The sequence below is a fragment of the Macrotis lagotis genome, chromosome 1 (assembly GCF_037893015.1).
Source record: "Macrotis lagotis isolate mMagLag1 chromosome 1, bilby.v1.9.chrom.fasta, whole genome shotgun sequence".
Lineage (NCBI taxonomy): Eukaryota > Metazoa > Chordata > Mammalia > Peramelemorphia > Peramelidae > Macrotis > Macrotis lagotis.
This window is the reverse complement of record NC_133658.1, coordinates 167,343,716-167,369,384: the sequence shown is the minus strand read 5'-3', so window position 1 is coordinate 167,369,384 and position 25,669 is coordinate 167,343,716. Positions and strand designations below refer to the sequence as shown.

General features: G+C 34.3%; 1 protein-coding gene across 3 annotated transcripts in view; it reads left to right on the top strand.

The window, feature by feature from the left end:
- Positions 1 to 25,669, top strand: part of LOC141504386 (centrosomal protein kizuna-like) — a 163,075-nt gene that overhangs the window by 38,373 nt on the left and 99,033 nt on the right. For all 3 annotated transcript variants that reach the window (XM_074209341.1, XM_074209339.1, XM_074209340.1), the window contains 2 exons: positions 12,475 to 13,129; positions 13,941 to 14,247. In XM_074209341.1, coding sequence (XP_074065442.1) covers positions 12,475 to 13,129; positions 13,941 to 14,247 — 962 coding nt within the window. The remainder of the gene's footprint in view (positions 1 to 12,474; positions 13,130 to 13,940; positions 14,248 to 25,669) is intronic.

Here is a 25,669-nt window from a genome sequence, read left to right as displayed (position 1 = left end):
ATAATGATCATTGTTGGAAGGGTTGTGGGAAATCTGGGACACTAATACATTGTTGGTAGAGCTGTGAACTCATCCAACCTTTCTGGAGAGAAATTTGGAACTGTGCCCAAAGGGAAACAAAAATGTGCACACCCTTTGATCCAGCAATACCACTACTGGGTCTATATCCTGAAGAGATGATGAAAAAGGATAAAAACATCACTTGTTCAAAAATATTGATAGCAGCCCTATTTGTGGTGGCAAAGAATTGGAAATCAAGTAAATGTCCTTCAATTGGGAAATGGCTTAGCAAACTGGTATATGTAATGGAACACTATTGTTCTATTAGAAACCAGGAGGGATGAGAATTCAGGAAAGCCTGGAGGGATTTGCATGAACTGATGCTGAGTGAGAGGAGCAGAACCAGAAAAATACTATACACCCTAACAACATGAGGGCAATGATCAACCTTGATGGACTTGCTTATTGCATCAGTGCAACAATCAGGGACAATTTGGGGCTGTCTGCAATGGAGAATACCATCTGTGTCCAGAGAAAGAACTGTGGAGTTTGAACAAAGACCAAGGGCTATTACCTTTAATTTAGAAAAAAAAAAAACTGATATCTAGTTGTCTGATCTTGCTATCTCTTATACTTTATTTTTCTTCCTTAAGGATATGATTTCTCTCTCATCCCATTCAATTTGGATAAATGTATATCATGGAAACAATGTAAAGAATGACTGCCTTCTCTGGGGGGGAGGGGAAGTAAGATCAGGGGAAGAGTTGTAAAACTCAAAATAAATAAAATCTTTAAAAAAAAAGAAAGGATAGGTTGGATCAGAAGAAGACTTTTTTAGACATGGGAGAGATTTGGTTTGTTTATAGGCATCAGGACTGGAGCAGTAGATAGGGAGAAATTAAAAGATTTAAGGAGTGAAGATAATAGTAGGGGCACAATGTTAGAGATGACAGTGAACGCCTTTGGGAGCTTTTGTGTAGCTAACTCCTAAATCAGTATGTCTAGTTATTACTTCTTTCCAAAGGCCTGCCTATTAAATACCTGGATGTTTAGCAGAGCACCTCAACTCATCATGTCTAAAATTGCACAACATTTTTTTTTACCTCAAGTCTTCCCCTTTTCTAAAATCTTTGGTTTCTTTTTGTGGTATCATCACTGTTCCAGACATTTAACCTTGAACTCTAAGTGTTATTAAGTTTATTTCAACAGACATTTATTGATAATTTTCTATATGCATTATGGTTAAGAGCTGGGGATACAACTGCAAAAATAAAGCCATCCTTATCCTTAAAATGTACTTATGAAATGAACATAAATTTATATAATTCAAAATAATGATATAAGATGATGAATTGAAATATTCAATGTGTTCTGTGAGTAATTGAATGGGGGGAAAAATCAGAAAAGACTGCTTTGGCCCAAGGTGATTGAGCTAACTTGAAGGGACAGAGGAATTCTGAAAGGCAGTGATAAAGAAGTATACAAATGAATGCAGTCAGAAGATGACATCTTGGATTTGGGGAGCAGATAGAAGTTCAATTTGGCCAGAACATAAAATGTTTTATAAGAAATAATGTGAAAGGCAGATTGGAGCAAAGTTTTGGAGGATGTTAAATTTCAGATTTCATCCTGTAGGTAGCAGAGAACCATTGAAATGTTTGAGCAAGGAAGTAATGTGGAAAGAAGGTAGATTATTTCGGCAGGTCTAAAGTTATTTTTTGACTTTCCTTCTCAACTCCGACATATAATCAGTTGCTAAATCCTATTGACTTTGCTTCCTTGAATTTATTTTCTCCTTTCTACTCCCACTGAAGTCATCCTAGTTCAGACATTTAATACCTCTTGCCTAGAAGATTGTAATAATCTCTTCTAAGCCATCTTCCTGCCTTAAATCTCTTACAATTCGAATTTTCCCTTCACACCATTACCAGAGCTGTATCTTAGACAAGGCAATTTAGAAAACTAAGTTAATTCCATGGCCAAAGTGGCAAGCAGATATGGGTCCTTACTGGGGAAAGGTGGAAGCAGGAGAAAAAAAGATGGCCAACCCTTCCAGTTTCTCAAATGATATTTATATATCTCTAACTAGACCTTCCAAAAATGAGAAGATTGGAACCAGCCATTTTTTTCCCCTTGGCCCAAAGCTCCAACTCTGTAGGTGCCTTCCATAAAAGCTGAAAGTGGAAGGAAGATGAGAAAAGGGCAACCCAGGGCTGGTCCCAAATCTATAAACCTCTTTTAAGGAGTTGAACATGGACCTGGGACAGAGGTGATGATGGCAACATGAGTATCCCTAGATTGTGTTACCTGTTAGCTTTGGTGCATCCAGACTGACCCGAGTTTGCTAGAGCCTCCCTAAGAAAGGTCAGTAGGAGGTCAGCACGAAAAGATCTTTGTTGCAGAGTTAGGCACCTGGGTGGGGTATACAAACAACATAGGCTGATGGCCAAAAGCTCCCTGATACTTTCTGGGAGGAATGGAAGAAAAAAAATGTATATGGAGCTGGTCCACAGACACAGCATGTTATGTGTTTCTTGTGTCATTTAGCCCATGGTGCCTTCCCTCCAGTCAAACATTCATTACATTCCTATTGTGCGCAGCTGGTGCTCAGTTCTGGGAATACAAAGGCAAATGGGAACCAGTCCTTTACCTCTACATTTTATCAGGGGATATCTTAGGGATCCATATAAATCTAAACAGAGCAAATAAATGGTAATTTTGAGAAGGAGGCCCTACAATCAGAGGAAAGGTCTTGTGTGGAACATGGCCCTTGAGCTCAGCTTTAAATGAAACTAGATTCTAAGGTGAGAGTGAGGAAGTAGTATATTCCAGATATGAGTGACATCTTTAATGGTATGGAGATGGGAGATAGTCTTAGGTGAGGTGGCCAGTATGGTCAGGTCATAGTAAGCAAAGGGGAGTAGCATGTAATAAATCTGAAAAAGTAGGGACTAGCTAAATTGTGGAAGGCTTTAAATGTCAAAAGACATTGATCCTAGAGTACATAGATTGCCTTTGGAACTTAGAGAACAAGGCAGTGACCTTTGTTTTAGGAATATCAGTTTGACAGCTGTGGGTAAGTTGGGTTGGAGAGGGTACAGATTTGAGACAAGCCTTTATGATGGTTCATTCAGGTAGGAGCTAAAGAGATCCTGAATTAAGGGTAAGTGAAGAAAAAGGGGACAGATAAGAGTGATGACCTTGAAGTAGAATTAAAAAGACTTAGAAACTTTGGATGTAGGTAGTGGGGGAAAAATGAAGTTTTGTGGATGACTCTTTAGATTGTAAATTTGGGTGACTGAAGGGATACTAGTGACCTTGATAAGAAATAGAAAAGTTGGAATAAGGTATCTTTATTGAGATGGAGGAGCAGGAAGGGTGAAAAGAGTGAGTTCTGGACTGACTCTTGGAGTGACGTGTTAAATTTAAGATAGGACATTCAATTTGAAGTGTCTGGCAAATGATGAATTTAGGAGAGAGACAAAAACTGGATATATGTCTTAGAGTCATCAGTATAGATGAAAATGATTTAAACCCATGGGAGCTATTAAGGTCATTGATATAGAGTGTTAATTGGGAACAGGGAACTAGACAGAACTTTGGGGTACAACCACATCTAGAAAACTAACAAAGCTGATTTAAAAAAAGATAATCAGAAAGATTGGGGAGATCCAAAAAAGAAGTGGCATAAAAATTCCAGAGAGGAAAGAACATCTTAGTCACTTTATTTGCATAATTCCAAATCATTTTACAAAATGTTTATCATTTCACAGTTGCACCAACAATCTCAAGTTTAGATAAGAATATATCATGTGTGAAAGGGAAATTAGTACTGATTATTTTTTATTTATTTTTAGTTTGAAGATAGGATCAAAATCCCTTCTTTAGGGAAAGCTAGCCCTAACAGCCCAGCCATATTAACATAGTTAGTCTCTTAAATTTTTCCAAGTCTAAGTCACCTATGAATTTAGTGAATGGAGAGATTGATAAGAGATAGGCCATTTAGCAGATAATTTAGACTAAGACATACCTTTGTAGAAATAAAGTAATCATAGGATTATAAGGCTTTTTAACTAAATTCTCCTCTCTGGCAGTTGGAAAAAGGGGGTTTATCAAAAGTTAAGTTCCTCTTTCCAGTCTTGGTGGATAAGCCCCCCCCCCCCCCCCACACACACACACCTTTTCCCCCCCCTTTAGCCTAGAGGTTAAGTTGAGTAATGGAATGTTCTAAGGTTAGCAGGTTGAAGATGGGAAGTGACTGCTAAATCCAAACAAATTCTTCTTTCCCAGCGAGTTTTCTGGTTACAAAGGCATCACTTGTGAAGTGCAAGGCCTTCTTTGATGGTTAGATGTTACTGTTGAATTAAGAAAGCCAGAGAGAAACATATTAGGTCAGATGTCATGTCTCATCCAATTGAATTATCTTCAAAACATATTTCAGTAATTTTTTTTTTTTATTCCTCTCTTCTGTATAAAAACCAGCTCTGTAAGTCACTCCTTGTCTCTGACAGCTGAGGGGTTGAATTACCTGACTGGATATACAAATGCTAGCTTTGTAAATTAAATCATAAATGCTTAGTCTTCAGTTTTTTTTATTTCAGATAATTAATGCTAATGGTACCCATACCTGAGTTATGATGAGAGGTTTATGATCTGCTTTTCTTCTGATTTTTTATATTATATTTAATTTTAAGGTAATGTATTCATTTAAAAGGTAGCATGTGATGTGGTAGAAGGTGTTAAAATAAATTCTCCCACATTTCTTTCCTATTTTCCCAGCAGTTTTTTCAAATTAGAAGTAATTGATATTTTTCACTTTCCCAAATACTGCGTCATTGAATTTTAGTGTTTGATTCTCTTTTACCAATCTGATCCATTGAGATATTTTTTTTAACCAATATCATATGGTTTTGATAATTGCTGCTTTATAATATAGTCTTAAGTCTAGAAATGGTATTTTCCCTTCATCTTTAGATCTTTTTCATTAATTCCATTAGTGCTCAAGATTTTTTGTTTTTCCAAATGAATTTTATTCCTACTTTATCAAATTCTATAAAGTATCTTCTTGGTAATTTTATTGGTGTCACATTAAAAGTGCAAAATAATTTTGGTAGTATTTGGTAGATTTCTATTATTTTGCCTTGGCCTCACCATAAAAGCTATTTATTCCTCTAGCTATTTTTTCCTTATCAAGTATTTATTTATTTATTTAATGAGCATTTTCTTGTTACTTTGAATTCCAAATTCTCTCCCTCTCTCTCTCTAGCCTCTAACCCTACCCACTGAAAAGACAAGCAGTATGATACCCATTATACATTTGAAGCCATGCAAAATGTTTCCATATTAGCCATGATAGGAAAAAGGAAGCAAAAATAAAATGAAAAAAAGTTTCCATTTCCACTTAAGAGTTCATCAGTGTATATATTTGAAAAATGATGCCTTTTTTTTGGAAATTTGCTATAAAATATTTTTGTCAGTTTTCTGCTTTCTAATTTTAACTGTGTTGGTTTCATTTGTGGGGAAAAAGTTTAATTTTATGTAATCAAAATTATTCCTATTTATATAAAGCTTTTTTTCTTACCCATAGATCTTAGAGGCAAATTTTTCCATATTTCCCTAATTTGCTTATGACATCACCCCCCCCATTTTTGCCCTTATTTTATCTTGATATTTGGTACCTAGTTTTTATCACAGCATTTCCATTTTCTCAGTGGTTTTTGTCAAATTTTAAGTTCTTACCCCCATGTCTTAGATCTTTGGATTTATTAAACACTAGATCACTACAGTTATTTAGTACAATATGTTGTATACTTAATCTTTTCCACATCAACTCAGTACCAGATTGTTTTGATGATTACTGTCCTATAATATAGTTTAAAATCTTTTATTGCTAGATTATCTTCCTTCACTTTTTTTTTTATCAATTCCCTTCATATTCTTTAACCTATTGTTTTTATATAAATTTCATTATTTTTTTCCTAGCTCTATAATTTTTTGGTAGTTTGATTGGCATGGCACTGAATAAGTAAATTAATTGAGGTAGAATTGTCATTTTTTTATATTGGCTTGGCTTATTTATAAGCAATTAGTACTTCTCTAGTTATTTAGATTTGTGTGAAGAGTGTTTTATTATTGCCTTCATAGAGTTCTTAGGTGTGTTTTAGCAGTATTTTATACTTGTTTTCAGTTATTTTAAATGGAATGTCTCTTTTTCTTTGTTCCTGCTGGGGTTTATTATTAATATATAGAAACACCTATAATTTATCTGAATTTATTTCATATCCTGCAATAAAGTTTTTTTTGGTTGTTTTTTTTAATTTTTTTTTTTTTGCAAGGCAGTGGGGTTAAGTGGCTTGCCCAAGGCCACACAGCTAGGTAATTATTAAGTGTCTGAGACCGGATTTGAACCCAGGTACTCCTGACTCCAGGGCCGGTGCTTTATCCACTGTGCCACCTAGCCTCCCACAATAAAGTTTTTTTTAAGACTATTTTAACTAGTTCTCTAAGTATAGCAAAAGATCATCTGCAAAGAATAATAGTTTTGTTTACTCATTGCCTATTTGTATTTCTTCAATTTCTTTTTCTTGTCTTATTGCTGTAGCTAGTATCTCTAGAACAATATTGGTTCATGATGGTGTTGGTAGACATCCTTGCTTTACTCCTGAGTTATTAGGAAGTCTTTTGATTTATCTCCATTTTAGATAATACTTGCTCTTCTTTGGAAATACTATTTATCATTTTTATCAAAAACTCCATTTAATTTAATATTCATTAGGGAATTTGCTTTAAAATTTTATTTTCTTCCAATTTTCCTCTGCCTTGTTTAGTTATTAAAAACATATTTGTGTCACAGAATAAATTTGGTGAGATTCTTTATCTGTTTTTTCCAAATAGTTCTTTAATTCTTTGATAGATTTCTCTTGTAAATCCATTTAGTCCTGGATTTTTATTTTCAGGAATTCTTTTATGACTTGTTCAATTTCTTTTTTTTTTGAGAGATTGTAATTTAAGTATTCTATTTCCCCTTCTGTTAATCTGTACAATTTATATTTTTGTAAATATCTATTTCACTTAGATAATATGTTTTACTGACAAATAATTGGGCAACATAGCCTTCAATAATTGCTTTAATTTCTTTTGCAATATTGGTACACTCTCTCTTTTCATTTTTGTTGCTTGAAATTTTTTTTAGATTAAATTAACCATTGGTTTATTTATTTTAATGTTGTTTTTGTTATATCATAAAACCAGCTCTGAATTTTATTTATTAGCTCAGTGTTGTTGTTTTATAATGTTCAATTTTATTATTCTTTCCTTTGACTTTTCAGGATTTATATTTTAGTATATAATTGAAGATTTTAAATTTATTTTTTTAATAAGCTTCATGCTCAATTCATTGATCTGCTCTTTCTTTTATTGCTGTGCTTTTGATGTATAAAATTTCCCCTAAGAAATACTTTGGTTACATCCTACAATTTGGTAGTTGTTTCACTGTCATTATCTTTCTTAAAATTGATTATTTCTGGGGCGGCTAGGTGGCACAGTGGATAGAGCACCGGCCCTGGAGTCAGGAGTACCTGAGTTCAAATCTGGCCTCAGACACTTAATAATTACCTAGCTGTGTGGCCTTGGGCAAGCCACTTAACCCCATTTGCCTTGCAAAAACCTAAAAATAAAAAAGATTATTTCTATGATTTTTTTTCTTTGACTCACTTATTTTCAGAATGGTTATTTAGATTCCAAATAATTTTTAATCTATACTTTTAAGGAACTTTATTTTTTTCTTTTCTTTTTTAGTTTTTGCAAGGCAATGGAGTTAAATGGTTTGTCCAGGGCCATACAACTAGGTAATTATTAAGTGTCAGAGGTCGAATTTGAACCCAGGTCCTCCTAACTTCAAGGCCAGTGCTCTATCCACTGTCTATCTAGCTCCCCCTTCAAATGTGTTTCTTGTAAACAGCACATTGTTAGATTTTAACTTCTAGTCCATTTTGCTGTCATTTTCTGTTTTATGGGTTAATTCATCTCATATACATTTCTGATATTTTTGTATTTCCCTCTATCCTATTTTCTTCTGTTTATCTTTCACTCCCTCTCTTTTTTTTAACCCTTCCCTCCTCAAAAATCTATTTGACTCTGTAAACTCCCTCCTTCAATCTGTTCTCCCACTTTAATCATTCTCCTCCTCCTTCTCTTAGCCCCTTCTTTTCTTACTTCCTTAAAGGTAAGATGAATTTCAACCAGTTTAGATGAGAAGGTTCAAATTTTTTCCCCTGCACTGATTCCCTATTAAAAAGTCTTCCTTGTGTACTTCTTTTATGTGAATTTCTTATGATTTCTCTTTCATTTCTCTCTCTTTTTTAATGTTTCTCTTGGGATTTTTATTTGAAAATCAGATTTTTCTATTCATCTCAAATCTTTTCATTAAGAATGGCTGAGAGGCAGCTAAGTGGTGCAGTGGATAGATTACTGGCCCTGGAGTCAGGAGTACCTGAGTTCAAATCTAGCCTCAGACACTTAATATTTACCTAGCTGTGTGGCCTTGGGCAACCCACTTAACCCCATTTGCCTTGCAAAAACCTAAAAAAAAATTTAAAAAAAAGAAAGAATGGATGAAAGCCCTCTATTTCATTAGGTGTCTATTTTTTTCCCTGATAGATTTATAGTGAAGATTTACAGGTTATTCTTAGTTGTAACTCTTGTTTTGCCTTCCAGAATATCATATTCCAAGCCTTCTGCTCCTTTTGTTGCTGCTGGTCTTGTTTGAGCTTGACTTTGACTCTGTGGAATTTGAATAATTTTCTGGCTGTTTTCAGGATTTTCTCTGCATTCAGACTCCATAGTTGTGTTGTTGGGTTTTTTTTATTATAAACATGTTAAGAAGAGGCAGAAAACCAGAGAAAGACCATTAGAATAAGTATTGCACTAATTAAAGCTTTGTAGGCCTTCCTCCACCATTATCATTTTCTTTTTTGACACAGTTAGATAGCACAGTGGTAGAGTGTTGGCCCTGAAGTCAAGAGGACCTTAGTTCTAATCCAACCTCAGATTTACTAGCTGTGTGACCTTGGACAAGTCACTTAACCTGATTGCCTCACATCCAGGGCCATCTCCAGTTGTCCTGATTCATATCTAGCTACTGAACCCAGATGACTCTGGAGGAGAAAAGTGGTAGGTGACTTAGTACAGTATCCCCTCACTCAAATCCAGTTCATGTCCTTGTCATGGCATCACTTCCCTGGTGTCTTGGTCTTCTTTGGAAATGAAGGACAAGCATCATCACTATCTTTCTTTGGTTTGTGTAGTTCCTTTAATTATAATGATACCATAAGCATTTACTTATCAGTTACTATATGCTAAGAATTATGCTAAGCACTGGGGTTACAAATAAGAAAAATAAAGTCCCTACTCTTAAGAAGTTTACAATCTAAAGGAGTGGGGGGGGGGGGGATATACAAAAGAAAGCTGAAAAGAGGAGGGGAAGTGCCAGAGAGTTATCTGGTGAGGGAGCATAATGAAAAGGTAGTGGAGCTGAAACCAAGCAGAGCAGCAGAAGAAATAGGAGATTTTTTTGCTTGACCCTCTAGCCTTCCAGTCATAGAAGCAGAAGTCAACAAAGGTATGGATGAGGTAGTGAAACTGAAACAACCTACATAATGATGTTTCCTGGTGATGAGTTTATTCTTAGTGGGGCATGATGAGGATAATGATAATGGAATTGAAACCAAGTAGAGGAACTGGTAGCAAATTACCCCGTTTTTCTCTGAAAGTTGGGCTTGTGTTTTTAGTATCATATTACTCAGATAATATTTGATTATGAATTGTAAGAATATTTCGGCTTCTAAAAATTAAAAGTTAAACACTCATAGGAAAATGGAATAGGCTATGGGGGTCTTGAGGGCTGCATCATATTACAGACAACTTAATCGGAAGTAGTATAAGTTATTTCAACCAAATAAATGTCTAATTTAAAGAAGACAATGGGTTGGTAATATGGCGAGAATGAGGAATAACTGATGGACTTACAGCATGCTTCATTGTTATACTTTTGGTATTTAGAGACCATAAGCAAAGCCTTAAGTAGATTGGGTGGACTCTCTGTGAGGAAATTATGGACATGAGGTTCACAAAATGGTCAGATATGAATGAACTGTAATTTCCCTTGTTGGAGGGAATACTCACATCAGGGCTATTTTAGAACCACTTGAATATTAGAAATTTCTCAAGGTTTTTATTAAGATGAAAAGTAATGTATAGAAAGCTCTATATAAATGTCACTGGTGTTAATATAAAATTAAAGATTTTTTAGAGCAGAAATTCTTAACCTGGGAGCTCTAAATTTGTATTTAAAATATTTTTATACCATATTCCCATGTAATTGGTTTACTTGTAATCCTATATATTATATGCTTTTAAAAATCATAGGCTTCACTAAAGGAATCTGTGACATAAAAGTTAAGAACTTTTCTGTCATCATCTTATTTTTAAACATCCATTTAAAAATACTAAAATGTTTTTGAAAGAAAGATTTATAAAGTATTATTAGAACTTTTGATGTAGAATATTTATTTGTGGTTTTTAGCTTTTGAAAGTGAAATTGAACAAAAGAAATTTAGATTCCTAGGGAAACCAAAAATTTGACCTTCCCTCTGGTCTGGAGTATGAATCCAAGCTCTACATGACAGATTATGACTAAGAATGATTATCCTAAGCAATTTCATAGCAAGTGGAATATGCCTGCTACCTTGCAATGGAAAGAGCTAGGGAGAACCAAAGCATATGGGAGCTTAGGAGGTATTTCCTATCACATGGCTGTCTAATCGCTAATATGATCAAAATCACACTAAAATCTTCATTTTCATTCATAGCCTGATGCTAAGTAAAGAAAGTCATGTAAATCCTGCTGCATCATCAATAAATGCAAAAAGCTGTTACAATACTGCCATAAGAAACCAGTAATTTATGTAAAGTGAATTGGTTTGATTTTCATTATAAGTGGAAAAGCATATGTATCCTTTAATCAACAGATATAATGAGAGTAAATTAGATTTGGAGCCAAAAGATCTGGTTCTAGGTTCCAGGTTTCCTTTTTAATACTATTTTTACCTTGCACAAATTGTTTGATCTCTTTTGGTCTCATCTTTCTAATCTATAAAGTGAACAGGCGTTAGGTAGGAGGAGGAAGATTGATTGAGTGACTCTCTATATCCTCTTCCAGATTCAAGTCTTATTAATTCTATGAAAAGTTTGAGAATCAAATTTTACCTTGATCTGCTCAATATTGAATGAACACTGAGACTTTTGTTCCTCCTCTCAGTCTGTCCCAGTTCTCTTCAGTACTATGTCATTTGGAACCATTTTGTATGAAAAGTTTATATTTAACAAACTGACTAGCATAATTTGAAGCAATCATGTTAAGATCCCTCAATAATGACAAGATGAGGTCTTCACTAATTAGTAGAATGAATTTTCCTATATTTTTGTAACAAATTTTGTGAGTATTTTTTGTTTACTTTGTATTTTTATAATTATTTTTAAAATTTTTTGATTCATGTTATAAAATTGTTTGTTTTAGTTTTAACTATGAGGATGAATTTTAGAAAGAAATATCCTGGCATGAAGAGAGTTCTAATCTTGGGATTATTGCTGATTCACATATATAACTTTTGTTTTCAATTCCTCCATCTATAAAATAAGAATAGCTATACCTTTCCCTTCTAATTTCAATGTTAAAGCAAATAAGTATGAAAGTTCTTTATTATTTTGAAATAAGGGTTCTTCATAAACCATAGACATGGTTGCTATTTCCAGGTCTATTTCTGTCTCACTATATGACCCTGATCAAGTAATTCAATTTTTTTATAGGGAAAAAATATTTCATTAGAATTATTTCCGAAATAGTTGACATATAAATTATTGTTAAGTGTTCAGGCAAAAGGTATAAGTGTTTGCAATTTAAAGAGGAGTCATAATTGTTATAAACCAAACAGGTTCTCCAAAAATACTTATTAAATTTTATGATTCAAGACATTTTGAAGGTCTTAGTGTAGTCTCAAGCATTACTAATAACTATAATATAAATAGTTATTATAACAATAACTATTATTGTTATCATTATTGCTATAATAGCTATTATTTAAACTGTTAAAGTTTAAAATGCCATTAAGACTTTGCAGACACTCAATTTTACATATACTGTAATTACAAAACACCATTTTGGGTCACTATTCTGCTTTTGAAAATGTAGATTTCATGGTTTTTAACCAATACTTTTATTTTATGCAACTGACTTCTTTAGAGTTGAATTTTATAGAATATTTTCATTTTCCTGTATGGGTTTTTTAAATGGAAGTAGCATTTTTTAATGTGACATTTACTAATTTAAATATTCCTATAGTATATTTTGATATTGCTTTTGGAAAAAAAAACACAGTCACTTTATACAAGATGTGTTTAAATTTAAACTTCTTTTAGGAGCTGCAAGTTGTGAAGCCAGCAAGAATTAACACAGGGACAGCCATGTCAAGAGGATTGTATCATCCAGCAACAATCTTTATGGACCGCCAAATGTCAGCCATCTCGAGCACTGGAGATTTCAGTACACAGTGGAAATCTTCCCAGCCCACAAAGAGCTTTTCAATTTCTGACCCACATTCATGCCAACAGACAGCAGAGAGAAGTAATGTGACAGACAGCTGTGGAGTACAAATGAATAGTGATACACAGTGCTTAAATAAGTCTGACAAAATAGATGGAAAGACATCTCTCCAGATTGGTGAGAAAATGCCAGTCACATCCATGCCATTGTCTGAGGTTGAACAAACTCATTGCTTAGAGATAGTAAGCAACTCAAATAATGGCAAGAGTCATTTACCCGAAAGCAAAAAGTCTGTGAAACTCAATTCTCTATTACAGGAAAGATTAAGTCCAGAGAACAGAACCACTGATTTATGGGGTGACAGTTTTTACAGATCAGAGGGATCAAAAGAAGGAAAAGTGACACAGGAACATATTGAAAGAAAGGAGGAAAAAGTTAATCAGCCTGTCCCATTGTTACCTGTCCCTGAATATTGTGCTTCTGAAAATTCATATACAGGAGAAAACCACTGTGCTTTGGAAACTCTCTCAGGTTAGAAGTGTGTGTGTGTGTGTGGGGGGGGGTATTCTTTTTTGCACTGGCCTGGTTTTAATGAGAAGCAGAATAACCTTTATCTTTGTTTATCTGTCATTAAGAAGAGAGGGAAGGGGGTGTCTAGGTGGCACAGTGGATAGAGCACCGGCCCTGGAGTCAGGAGCACCTGAGTTCAAATCCAGTCTCAGACACTCAGCTGTGTGGCCTTGGGCAAGCCACTTAACCCCATTGCCTTGGAAAATCCTAAGAGAGAGAGAGAGAGAGAGAGAGAGAGAGAGAGAGAGAGAGAGAGAGAGAGAGAGAGAGGCAAGAAGTAGACAATTTGATGTAATTTATATAGTGCCGGTCTTGGACTCAGATCTGAGTTTAGATCTACCACCAAAAATTAGCTGTGTGACTTTGTGAAAGTCACTTCATTTCTCTTACCTTCAAGTTTCCCTGTTTTGAAAGGTGCCCACAGGTCTTCAGATGAGTTGTTGTGAGAATCAAAGATCATGTTTGTAAAACACTTTGCTAACCTACATATACAATTCATCTATTATTAATATGCCATTTGTATTCTTTTGATTTTTTAGTGTGCATATTTAAATGAAAATATTCATTGTACCATTTTAAAGTTGCCTCATTTTACCTTATAAAAATATATATTTATATATATATATATATATATATATAAACATGTATATGCAGAAATGAAATTTAAAATACTGGGAAAAATTATTTTTTACCTATAATTAACTCTCTACAGATTATCTTAACTCCCTTGAAGTTGGTGAAATATAACCTCCTCATTCATTGACTCTTATAGATCATCATCAGGACCTGAAAAATCAGAAGCCCACCAAACACATGCAGGAGCATGAAGGGGAAAGTTTAAGCAGTAGCAGCGACCTGACTGTTTCTGTGAGTGAAGATGATCCAATTATCACTACTTCAGGACTACACCCAAATCTGGGGAACAGGGTTGATGAAGTAGATGGAATAGAGGCCTTAAAGCTAATCTGTACTGAACAAGAGAAAGATACCGTATCTGCTGAAGAAAATAATTGTATTTTGCAAACTATAAGCTCTCATGTCTCGGAAAAGGAATCCTCAGCTAATTCACCAACAAGAGAGTAAGCTATTCAATTTTTTTCCTGTTCTGTTTTTAATTGTAGACCATTTTTTGGAGACCATCCCACTGGTAATGTATTATTGAACACACAGTCATGAATATGTAAGTTCCTTGGTTCTCATAAGTAGTCTTTTCTCTAAAGGCTAATTTCCTTTGTTATGAAATAGCTTTAAGAAATAAGAATATTGTGGAATCATAGTGGTTGATAGTTGATAGCATTTATGTCTTAATAATACCTAGTTAATTCACAAGTCTTTCTTTTCCCCTTACTTAGAAGATAAGGATCTATTTTGCAATTATGATGAAGTAGATCAGACTTTTTCCAGATTACTTTATTTTCTGAGAACTTTGTGAATAACCAAAAACCTTGTGCACAACAAATTTACATATTAGTATATTCTTTTATTAGGGCTTTTTTCCATAGCTGCCATGTCACTGTATTTGTTCATAGACTTACCAGAAATCTTTGTCCATGCAAATTGTCCATTTTAGAGTGTGAATTCCAAAAGATAGATAAATAATTCATGTTTTATAGTAACTAGCATGTACCCTTGAACTCTTAAGTTCAAATTGATGAGACTATACTTGAAATATTTTTAAATTTTTTTGAAATATTTTTACAGTGATTTATTTTGAGTTAGAATTAATAGATAAGAGTCAACATTTTAAGTTTAATAGAATGTTTACTCAGAAAACTGAATAAATTCCAAAATATAATCATAGGACTTTGCCAAGCTAAAAGGAAGAATAGCTTAGAAATTAATGATTGATAGATTGATGTTTGTCTTTCATCCTTAAAGAAGACTTATGACATTAGGAAGGTGATGCCAGGACATGCATATGAATTGGATTTGAGTGAGGGGATGCTGTGCTAAATCACCAGCCTCACTTTTTCTCCGCAGCCATCTGGTTTCAGTGGCCAGATGTGAATCAGGACGATTGGAGGTGGCCCTTGTTGTGAGGCAATCAGGGTTAAGTGACTTGCTCAAGGTCACACAGCTAGTAAGAGTCAGGAGTCTGAGGCCAGATTTGAATTCAGGTCCTCCTGACTCCAGGACTGGTGCTCTATCCACTAGACTTTCTAGCTGCCCAGATATCTAGTTCTCATTTCTTGTGTTACTGATAAAGAAACAAAGCCACAGAAAGATGAAGTGGTCAGAATAACTAATTAATGACAGAGTTCAGATTAGGATCAAGGCTTCCTGATTCATATGAATTCCTTTTACATATTATTATTTTGTCTTTCCCTAAGAACTAGCATTAAAAATAAATTCACTTAATGTTTTTGATTGGCTTATATCTTAGAATATTTATCAACATTATTCAAATCATACTGATACTCAGTATACTCCAATTTATTGGATTAATATTGGTTCAGACCTAGAGGAGGAAGTGAGTAAAGACTCTTTACCATATAGCTTTTATATAAAGAGAAACTAGTCAGACAAGAGTAGAAGCTTAATAACTGCCTCTGCCTCTGTCTTCCATGGGTAGATCTATCCAGTAGCAGGCAAAATTGTGAAGTTTAGTAACTGGAGAGAACAGAAATGCCCCATCATTGGAGGTCTTCAGGTAGAGTCTGTTTTGCCTGGAATTCCTGTTTAAAAATCCACCATTCATTCTGTTCTTCCTGTTAATGTTATCACCATATTTTTGGTCACCTCTGCTCCAGTCATGTTTTACTTCTGCCTCTAGTCAGTTCTCCATGTTCATTTGGTTGCCATGTCCTATCTCGCCTTCCAGTTTTTGCATCAACAGTACTACTGTTCTAGTTCAGGCCCTCATTATATCTCACCTAGGCCATTGTAAAACCATCAAATTACCCTGTCTACAAGCTCCCCCCCACCATTATTTTTCTTTTTTTTCTTTTTTTGTTTTTTTTTAGGTTTTAGCAAGGCAATGGGGTTAAGTGGTTTGCCCAAGGCCACACAGCTAGTTAATTATTAAATGTCTGAAGTCGAATTTGAACTCAGGTACTCCTGACTCCAGGGCCAGTGCTCTATCCAGTGCACCACCTAGCTACCCCCCATTATTTTTCTAATGTACAGTTCTGAAACATATCACTTATCTTCTCAAAAAACTTAATTAGCTTCTCACTTTTTATAGAACAAAATTCAAGACTCTTGAGATTGCCATTGAAGGCATTTAATAGTTTGATACTGATCTAAATTTCCTATAAAATAGCCTATAATACAACTAAACCAGACTACTCATTGTTTTTTAACTACAGCTGGCACTTTCTGATGTCATCATCTCTACTTCTGTTATGTCTGAAATATATTTCCATAGAGCTTATTTTTCTTTGTGTCAAGGACTTTTCTTTTGATGTGAGCTTTTTGGTCTAATCCCGGTTTCTGCTGTTCAGTTTTCTGATGTTTTTGTAACATAGTAATAAAGTTCTCATCCCAGTAACTACAATCTTGGGTTTATTGAACATTGGGCTACTATGTTCATTTTTTATTATATATTGTCAATGTATATTATATATTGACAATATATAATTGACAATATATATTGTCAATGTAATCTATTACACTGCTAGACTTCTGTTTTTAACTGTTTTTATGATTACTACTTTATAAACCCAGATGAATTTTTATTATTTTATTTTAGTTCTTTAAAACAATTCTTTGATAATTTCTTTGATAAATCACCAAATAATTAAATTAATCAAAATAGGATTATCATCTTTATTAAATTAGTTCAACATATCTGTAAGGAATTAATATTTCTTTAATTATTTAGATCTGTCTTTATTTCCAGAGTGTTTAATTGTTGTATTTGTATAACTCCTATGTTTATCTTAATGGGTAGGCTCCCACATATTTCTATATTCTTTATTTTTTTGTTGTTTTTTTTGTATTTTTTTTTACAAGGCAATGGAGTTAAGTGGCTTGCCCAAGGCCACACAGCTAGGTAATTATTAAGTGTCTGAGGCTGGATTTGAATTCAGGTACTCCTGACTCCAGGGCTGGTGCTCTATCCACTGTACTATCTAGCCACCCCTATATTCTTTTGTTTTTAAAAATAAAATTTCTCTGTTTATTGCTGAATTCTGTTGATAATCCACATAAATGTTGGTGATTTAATGTGAAATTTTTTTGTAATTTTATATTGAGGTCTTTTTTTTTAATGCCATCAGTATTCCCAAGTATTTCTCCTCCCCACAAAGCCTTCCCATATAATATTAATAGTTTTTATTTTAAAAAAGTTTTTTTTAAAAGAAGAAAAAAGCAATACAATTGGTTAATGTGTTGAAAAATCCAAAAGCATTTGCAACATGCAACATTTGTGGACCTTCCACCTTTATGAAGGGGTAGGTTAGGAGTATACTCTTGTCTCTTCCATGCTTGTCCTTTTTAATTTTGCAACATTTTACCTTTTATTTGTGTTTAATATGTATAGGTTATTCTTTCTATTCACATTGGTTATAGTCATTGTGTATATTTTTACCAAGTCCACTCTCTTCATTTTGCATCAGTTCAAATAGATCTTTTCATGTTTCTCTGAATTCATCACATTCAACATTTCTTTCATAATTCATCACATAACATTTCTGTCTGTTACATTCATATGCCACAATTTGTTTAAGCCATTGTCCAGTTAATGACATCTACTTCCTTTCCATTCTTTGCTCACAAAAAGTTCTACTATAAATATTTTTGTGTATATAGGAATTTTCTTTTTGCCAAATATATAAAGACCCAGATAGTAAATGTTTCAAGATTTGTGGACCAAGTGGCAATTTTGAGGATATTGTTTTGTTACTTATAACAAGAGAGAAAATTAATTTCTACAGATTTTTTTAATTGACTAAATTCAAAATATAATTATAGTAACTATAATCTTTTGTTATGCAGCTCTAACAAGAATGGAATTATTTCCGGGGTTATAACCACATAAATAGGGTTCAAAATTAATGTTCCCCTTCATCAATATCAATTTCAAACATTCATCAATTATTGCTAATTTGTAATGGGATTTGATATATTTCATGTTTGAAAATGTTTTTCACATAGATATTGCCTAACTGATCATTTCATTTTAATTGAGCATATTCATCACTTGAAAGATACTTCTAAAATGTTATTCACATTCTTCTCTTGATATTTGCTTTTTAGTTTACATTATATTGTAATTAATCACTTCCAGTTGAAGGTTAGGTGCTATCTGCTCAGTTAAATGAATTTTGAAATATGGAAATTTCCTTTATATTTGCATTGAGACCTATTGAAGATGTTGGAACTGTAGTTTGAGCTCAGAAAGCATACCTGCTACAGATTTGTAAAGGAGTGGATATGTTGCTTCTTATTTTAACTTTTGACAGCATGCGAAGAACCAAAAGCAGCTTGACATTATTTGTGATTCAGACAGTTGCCATCAATTTGCTTTTTTATTGCGTGTTTCACATATAATTTTTATTTTTGCCTTTTTTTCAGTTGAATTCATTAGAAAACATAAAGTGTGTGACAAAAGTTAATTTCCAAAGTCATTCAGTATTCGATCAGTATAGTTGAAGGCAATTCTTCTCATTCAGAAAAAAAACAATTTCAGCCTGAGCTCAAAAAATTATTTTTCCCCTTTTCTTATTTTGATGTGATGGATATGAGTTGGCAATAAAAGTAATGAAATGTTGTTTTTAGTGATATCATTTGAAATACTTTTAGTTATAATTGTCGTCACCATTTATAGTGTGCCACACAGGAGTGCGAAACTATGAAAACATACTGCTTCGACCACTCAACTTTGATGTTGCAGAGTGGAAGGAACTCTAGAGAACAGTAAAATGGTTGTGTTCCAATAAAACTTTATTCATGAACACTGAAATCTAAGCTTCACATAATTTTTACATGTCACGAAATATTTTTTCTTTTGATTTTTTCTAACATTTAAAATTTTAAAACCATTCTTAACTTGCAAGTCAAACAAATTAGTAGCAGACTGAATTTATCTCACAATCCAGAGTTTGCCAGCTTATGACAAATAATACTTTTTCTTAGTTTTGATAGTTATATCTTACTATGATAAGGAATGACCCATTTCTACATTTTCAACAGGAGTATTGTTTCTTATAAAAAGCTTTTTCAACATTGATATGATTATACAATTTTTGTTTTATTGTTAATATATTTAATTATTTTTTATTTTTATTGAACATGCATTCCTGGTGTAAATCCAATCTAGTCATAATATCTCATCTTTGTGAAATCTTATATTAATCTCTGCTCTGATATTTAAAAATTTTGTTTTGATATTTCTTAGACTTTCTTTTGTTTTTGACTTTCCCAAGTTTGGGTATCAAAACCATATCTGACATCTTAGTAGAAATTTATTAAGAGCCTTTCTTTTCCTATTTTTGCAAATAGTTTTTGCAGTATGAGATTTAATTGTTCTTGGAATGTTTGATATTTTTTATTTATGACTACTATCTTTTGAGAGTACATTTATGGTTATTCAGTTTATCTTTCTGAGATAATTATTTAATTTCTCTACTTCTTTTTTAAAATTTTATTTATTTAAGCAGTGAGGTTAAGTGAGTTACTCAAGGTCACAAGGCTAGGCAATTATTAAGTGTCTCAGGCCAAATTTGAACTCAGGTCCTCCTGACTCTAGTGCCAGTGCTCTATCCACTGCACTGCCTAGTTGTCCCTATTTTCTTGTTGTTAATTTGAATACTTTATAATTTGTAAGTATTTATTCATTTTTTAATTGTTGGTTTTATTGCTATATAGTGGCAGCTAGCTAGCATAGTGGATAGAATATTGGTCCTAGAGTCAGGAAAACTCAAATTGAATTCCAGTTTGACCTCAGACATTTACTAATAACTGTTTGGTCTTGAAGAAGTCATTTAACTCTGTTTGCTTTAATTTTCTCATCTGTAAAATGAGCTGTAGAAGAAAATGACAAGCTACTTTACTATCTTTGAAAAGAAAACCACACATGGGATCACAAAGAGTTGAACATAACTGAAAAATGACTAATGGTTGGACAAAGTAGTTCCTAATAATATCTTTTATTTTTTCATTTTTTATGAATTTCTTTTTGTTGTTTTTGGTATAGATAATTTATTTTTCATTTAAAAAAAATCAAATTAGCTAATTGTTTAATTAATTGCTTTTTAAGCCCAAAGTTTTATTAGCTCAATGTTTTGTTTTGACTTGCTTTCAATTTTGTTAATCTCTTTCATTTTCTGTATTTCTGTTTTAGTGTTTAATTGGATTTTTCAGGATTTTTTTGCTATTATTTTAGTTCTAATTCCATGGACTTAGACTTCTTTTGTTTGCGAAAGTGTTTAGAGTTATAAATTTCCCCAATGACCATTTTGCTTGCATTCCACAAATTTTGATATGTTGTCTTATTGTTGTCATTCTCTTTAATGATATTGTCTAACATTTTTATGACCATCCATTCTTTAGGATTAAGTTAAATTTTTTATCTTTTCTTCAAATAGCCCTTTATTGAACTTAACTTTGCATTGTGGTCAGTAAAGAATGTGTTTAATGTTATTGCTTTAAAGCATTTGGTTGTGATATATATATATATACAGTATTTGTAAAGTTGCTATCCAGTGTTGAGGAATATATATTCTTACCTGATAATCACCATAACTCTGTCATATGGAATTCTTTTTTTTTTTAGAAAAATTTTATTTATTTTGAGTTTTACAATTCCCCCCCCCCCCCATTCTTGCTTCCCTCCTCCCACTCCCACAGAAGGCATTCTGTTAGTCTTCACATTGTTTCCATATCATATGGAATTCTTAAAATCTCTTCAGATTCTTAGCTTCTTTTTTAGTTTATGGTTAGATTTATCTAGGCCTGAAAGAGTACATTGAGATCTACTCTTTGTAAATCATTTAGCTTTTTTTTTCTTTAAACATTTAGATGCTGAACTCTATGGTCTGTGTCTGAAAAATAATGAAATAAATTTCATTGTCTATGACAGTGTCTCAAACTTTTTAGTCTTAGATCCCTCTTCATTGTTATTCAGTCATTCTTGAGTAGTGACTGACTCATCAAGATTCCACTTTTTTGGTAAAGATACTGGAGTAGTTTGTCATTTCCGTTTTTTTTAGCTGATTTTAGAGACCAGGAAACTAAGGCAAACAGATTAAATTACTTACCCAGGTGTACACATCTAAGTGTCTGACCAGACTTGAACTTAGGAAGATTAGTCTTCCTGACTCTGTGTCTGATACTGTACTACCTAGCTGTCCCTACATTCTTTTTTACATTCTTAAAAATAATGAAGATTCCAAAGAGTTTTCATTTATTTGGGTTATATCTACCACTATTTAACATATTAGAAATAAAAACTGATAACTTTAAAAATACTTATTAATTCCTTAAAATAACAGTAAACCTATTATATGTTCATATAAATAACGTTTCTATTTTTAAAAAACTTTTCCAGAACTATAACAAAAACAGTGAGAATGGCATTATTTTACATTTTTCTTATTCTCTTCAGTGTCTGGTATAATAGAAGAAGACAGTTGAATTCTTATCTCTGCTTCTGCATTTAATCTGTTGTGACATGATATTTTGGTTGAAAAATGTGAAGAAAAACTGGCCTTATAAAGCTCTATTGATATATATAGATAGAAAATGTTTGTTAGAAAAATGGGAGTGCTATTTTAATAGTTTTTCACATAATTTTGTTTATTTTTCTTAGACTCTACAGCCCAATTTGACAGATGGTAGTTTCTTAAAGATTAATTGCAATGTGGAGCCTTAAATCTCATCAGTGAACTTTCTGTACTTTGTTATCAAAATTTACTGTCATATCAATTCACTGAGTTATACAGAGCTTTTAAATGTTGACATACTTCTTTATACAACATCATAAAAGTCTTTTTATAAGATCTAAAAAACTTATACCTAATCTCATCAGAAAAGTCTTTAAAGTATTGGGAAGCTGTCCATTTCAGAGTGGAAAATCCAAAATTTCATTTTTTTCCTTTTTTTTTATTCTCATTTCATACAAATGTGTTTTTTTACATTAATAAAATATACTTGTTTACAAGTAAACAAAATACCCCTCCCCCCATGAATATAGATAGACTTGCTTGGGTGAAAATGTAAAGAGGAGAGAAAAAAAATTAAAATTAAAAAAAATAATAGTAATAATTGTAGGTATGGCTAGGTGGCGCAATGGATGAAGCACCAGCCCTGGAGCCACGAGCACCTGAATCCATATCCAGCCTCATAAACCCAATAATCACCCAGCCATGTGACATGCAAGCCACCCGATCCCCACTGCCCTGCAAAAACCAAAAAGAAGAAAGAAAAAAAGACCCAAAATAAAATAAAATAGTAATAATAGTAGGGGTGGCTGGGTGGCAGACAGAGCATTGGCCCTTGAGCCAGGAGCACCTGGGTCCGAATCCAGCCTCAGACACCCAAAGATCATTCTGCTATGTGGCTCCAGGCAGGCCACCCAGCCCCACTTGCCCTGCACCCTCCCCCAAATAATAATAACAAAAAATGTGCTTCAGCCTTTGTTCCAACACCATCAACTCTGTCATGAGTGGATCACATTCTTTATGATAAGTCCATCACAAAAGTTACTTCCATATTTTTCCAACGTTGCCATTGCTGATCGCAACTTCCTCATTTCTTATTTCTCCACTACCGTGTACTATATTTTCTCTCTCCTTTCACTCTGACTCTGCTGTAGTGTCACTGAGTGGCGCAGCAGACAGATCCCTGGTCCTGGGGCCAAGAAGCCCTGAGCCCCCATACCACCCCTTAAGCCCAGAATCCACCTGGCCCTATGGTCCTGGGCAGGCCATCCAATCCCAGCCCCTTGCAAGAAATAAAAAAAATGTGTTATATCTGAACACTGTCCCACCATGGTCCATCCTCTCCTCCTTTATTCACATCCCCACCCCTTCCCCCTGCTCCCCCCTCCTTCTTACTCCAGATGTCTATACCCCATTGAGTATATTTGCTGTTTCCTCTCCTAGCCATCTCTGATGAGAGGAAAGGTTCCCTCATTCCCTCTTGCCTCCCCCCTTCCATATCATTGCAATAGCTCATTGTAATAAAAAAAATCTTATTATGTGAAATATCTTGGACTATTCCCCCTCTCCTTTTTCTTTCTCCCCTTCCATTTCCCTTTTTTTCTATTGACTCCATTTTTACACCATATTTTATCTTCAAATTCAGCTTTCTCCTGTGCTTCAACTATAAAAGCTCCCTCTACCTGCTCTATTAACTAAGATGGTTCATATAAGTATTATCAGTATCATTTTTCTATACATGCAGTTTATCCTCATTAAGTCCCTCATATTTCCCCCCTCTCCTCCAATCTCCATGCTTCACCTGAGTCCTGTATCTGAAGATCAAACCTTCTGTTCAGCTCTGGCCATTCCAAAAGGAACCTTTGAAATTCCCCTGGTTCATTGAAAGTCCATCTTTTTCCCTGGAAGAGGACATTCAGCCTTGCTGGGTAGTTCATTCTTGGCTGCATTCTAAGCTCTTTTGCCTTCCGGTATATTGTATTCCAAGCCCTACAAGCTTCCAATGTAGATGCTGCTAAGTCCTGAGTGATCCTGACTGCAGCTCCACAATATTTGAACTGTGTCCTTCTGGCTGCTTGTAATATTTTCTCTTTGACTTGGGAGTTCTGGAACTTGGCTATAATATTCCTAGGGGTTGGTTTTTTGGAATCTCTTTCTCGGGGGAATCGGTATTCTCTCCATTTCTATCTTGCCCTCTGCTTCTAGAATATCAGGGCAATTTTCCTGTAGTAATTCTTTGAAAATGATGTCAAAGCTCTTTTCCTGATCATGACTTTCAGGTATTCCAATAATTTTCAAATTATCTTTCCTAAGTCTGTTTTCTATATCAGTTGTTTTTTCAATGAGATATTTCACATTTTCTTCTAATTTTTCATTTTTTTGGTTTTGAAGTATTGATTCCTGATTTCTGGTAAATTCATCAATCTCCCTGAATTCTGTTCTTTGTCTGAAGGATTTATTCTCCTCAGAGAGTTTTCTTATCTCTTTTTCCATCTGGCCAATTTTGCTTTTTAAAGCATTCTTCTCCTCAATAACTTTTTTAACTGTTTTATCCATTTGACTGTTTTTTAGCATGCTATTTTCTTCAGCATTTTTTGGATTTCCTTGACTAAGCTGCTGACTTCATTTTCATGTTTTTCCTGCATCTCTCTCCTTTCTTTTCCCAGTTTTTCTTCCAACTCCCTCATTTGATTTTCAAAGTCTTTTTTGAGCTCTATCATAGCCTGAGCCCAATTTCTGTTTTTCTTGGAGTCTTTAGATGTAGGAGCTTGTGCTTCCTCATCTTCAGACTGAGTATTTTGATCATTCTTGGGCTCATTTGCAAAATATTTCTCAATAGTCTTCCTCTTATTTCTTTGCTTGTTCATTTTCCCAGCCTAAGCCTGTTTTTTGGGGGTGCTTCCTGAGCTTTTGGGACACTCCCACAAGGGTCTCAGTGTGTGAGGCTCTGTCCTCCCTCCTGGTCTGTGAATGACCATAAGTGCCCTCCTCTGCCATGGGGCCGAGGTGGGGGGGCCTGTTGTTCTATTGGGGGGCCTAGACTGGGATCAGGATCTGAATGTGGTCAGAGCCCCAGAGTCCTGTTCCAGGGGCCTTCTGACAGAGCTCTGCAGTCTCTCTTCACTCCCCTCCCTCAGCTCAATGGGCTCATGCCCTGGGGGCTCCTGCTTACCTGCTCTCCCTGATTCTGTTTCCTGGATTTTGCCTGAGCAAAGACCAAGCTGCTGGCTGTGTGCTCTGAGGGCTGGGCTCCATGTGCTCGCTCTGGCAGAGGTCCCCCACTGTTCCCCCACTTTGTGCCGGTGCTCCCCGGGATGCAGCTCAGGAGACTCTCCCGCTGCTGTGAGCCGCAGCTCCCAGCGCCCTGGGGCTGCTGAACTTCTTTGGCTCTGGTGGGCCACCCCTCTGGAGGGCCGCCCCTCCAACCCCGGGGGAGCAGAGCCTTTCTGCTCTTTTCCAAGTTACCTTGAGTAGGAGAACTGCCCCACTGGGTCCCTTTGTGGGTTCTGTCTCTCGAAAGTTTAGTTAGAGTCCTTAGTTTATGAGTTTTTATCAGAGAGCTCCTAAGACTCGATCCCTTCATGTCGCCATCTTCTCTCTGCCCCGCCATTCCATTTTTTACTTGAAACTCAGATTTTATCATTGGTAACAAAAGTAAACTATTTTCCTGGAAGTGACTTTTTTTCCATTTTTGAAAAAATATCTAAATATGTAAGACTGAATAACCAAATTTGTTAGTTCTTTCAAGTAAAAATAGTGTTTTTTTCATGAAAAAGTAACTAGTTCACAATTCAAAGAGTTGCACAAGTGCTTAAGACTATTGTCTTAAGACTATATTTCAGTATGCAACAAAAATGTTTTATTTATATTTCTCATTTCATCTAATAGAATGTTAAAA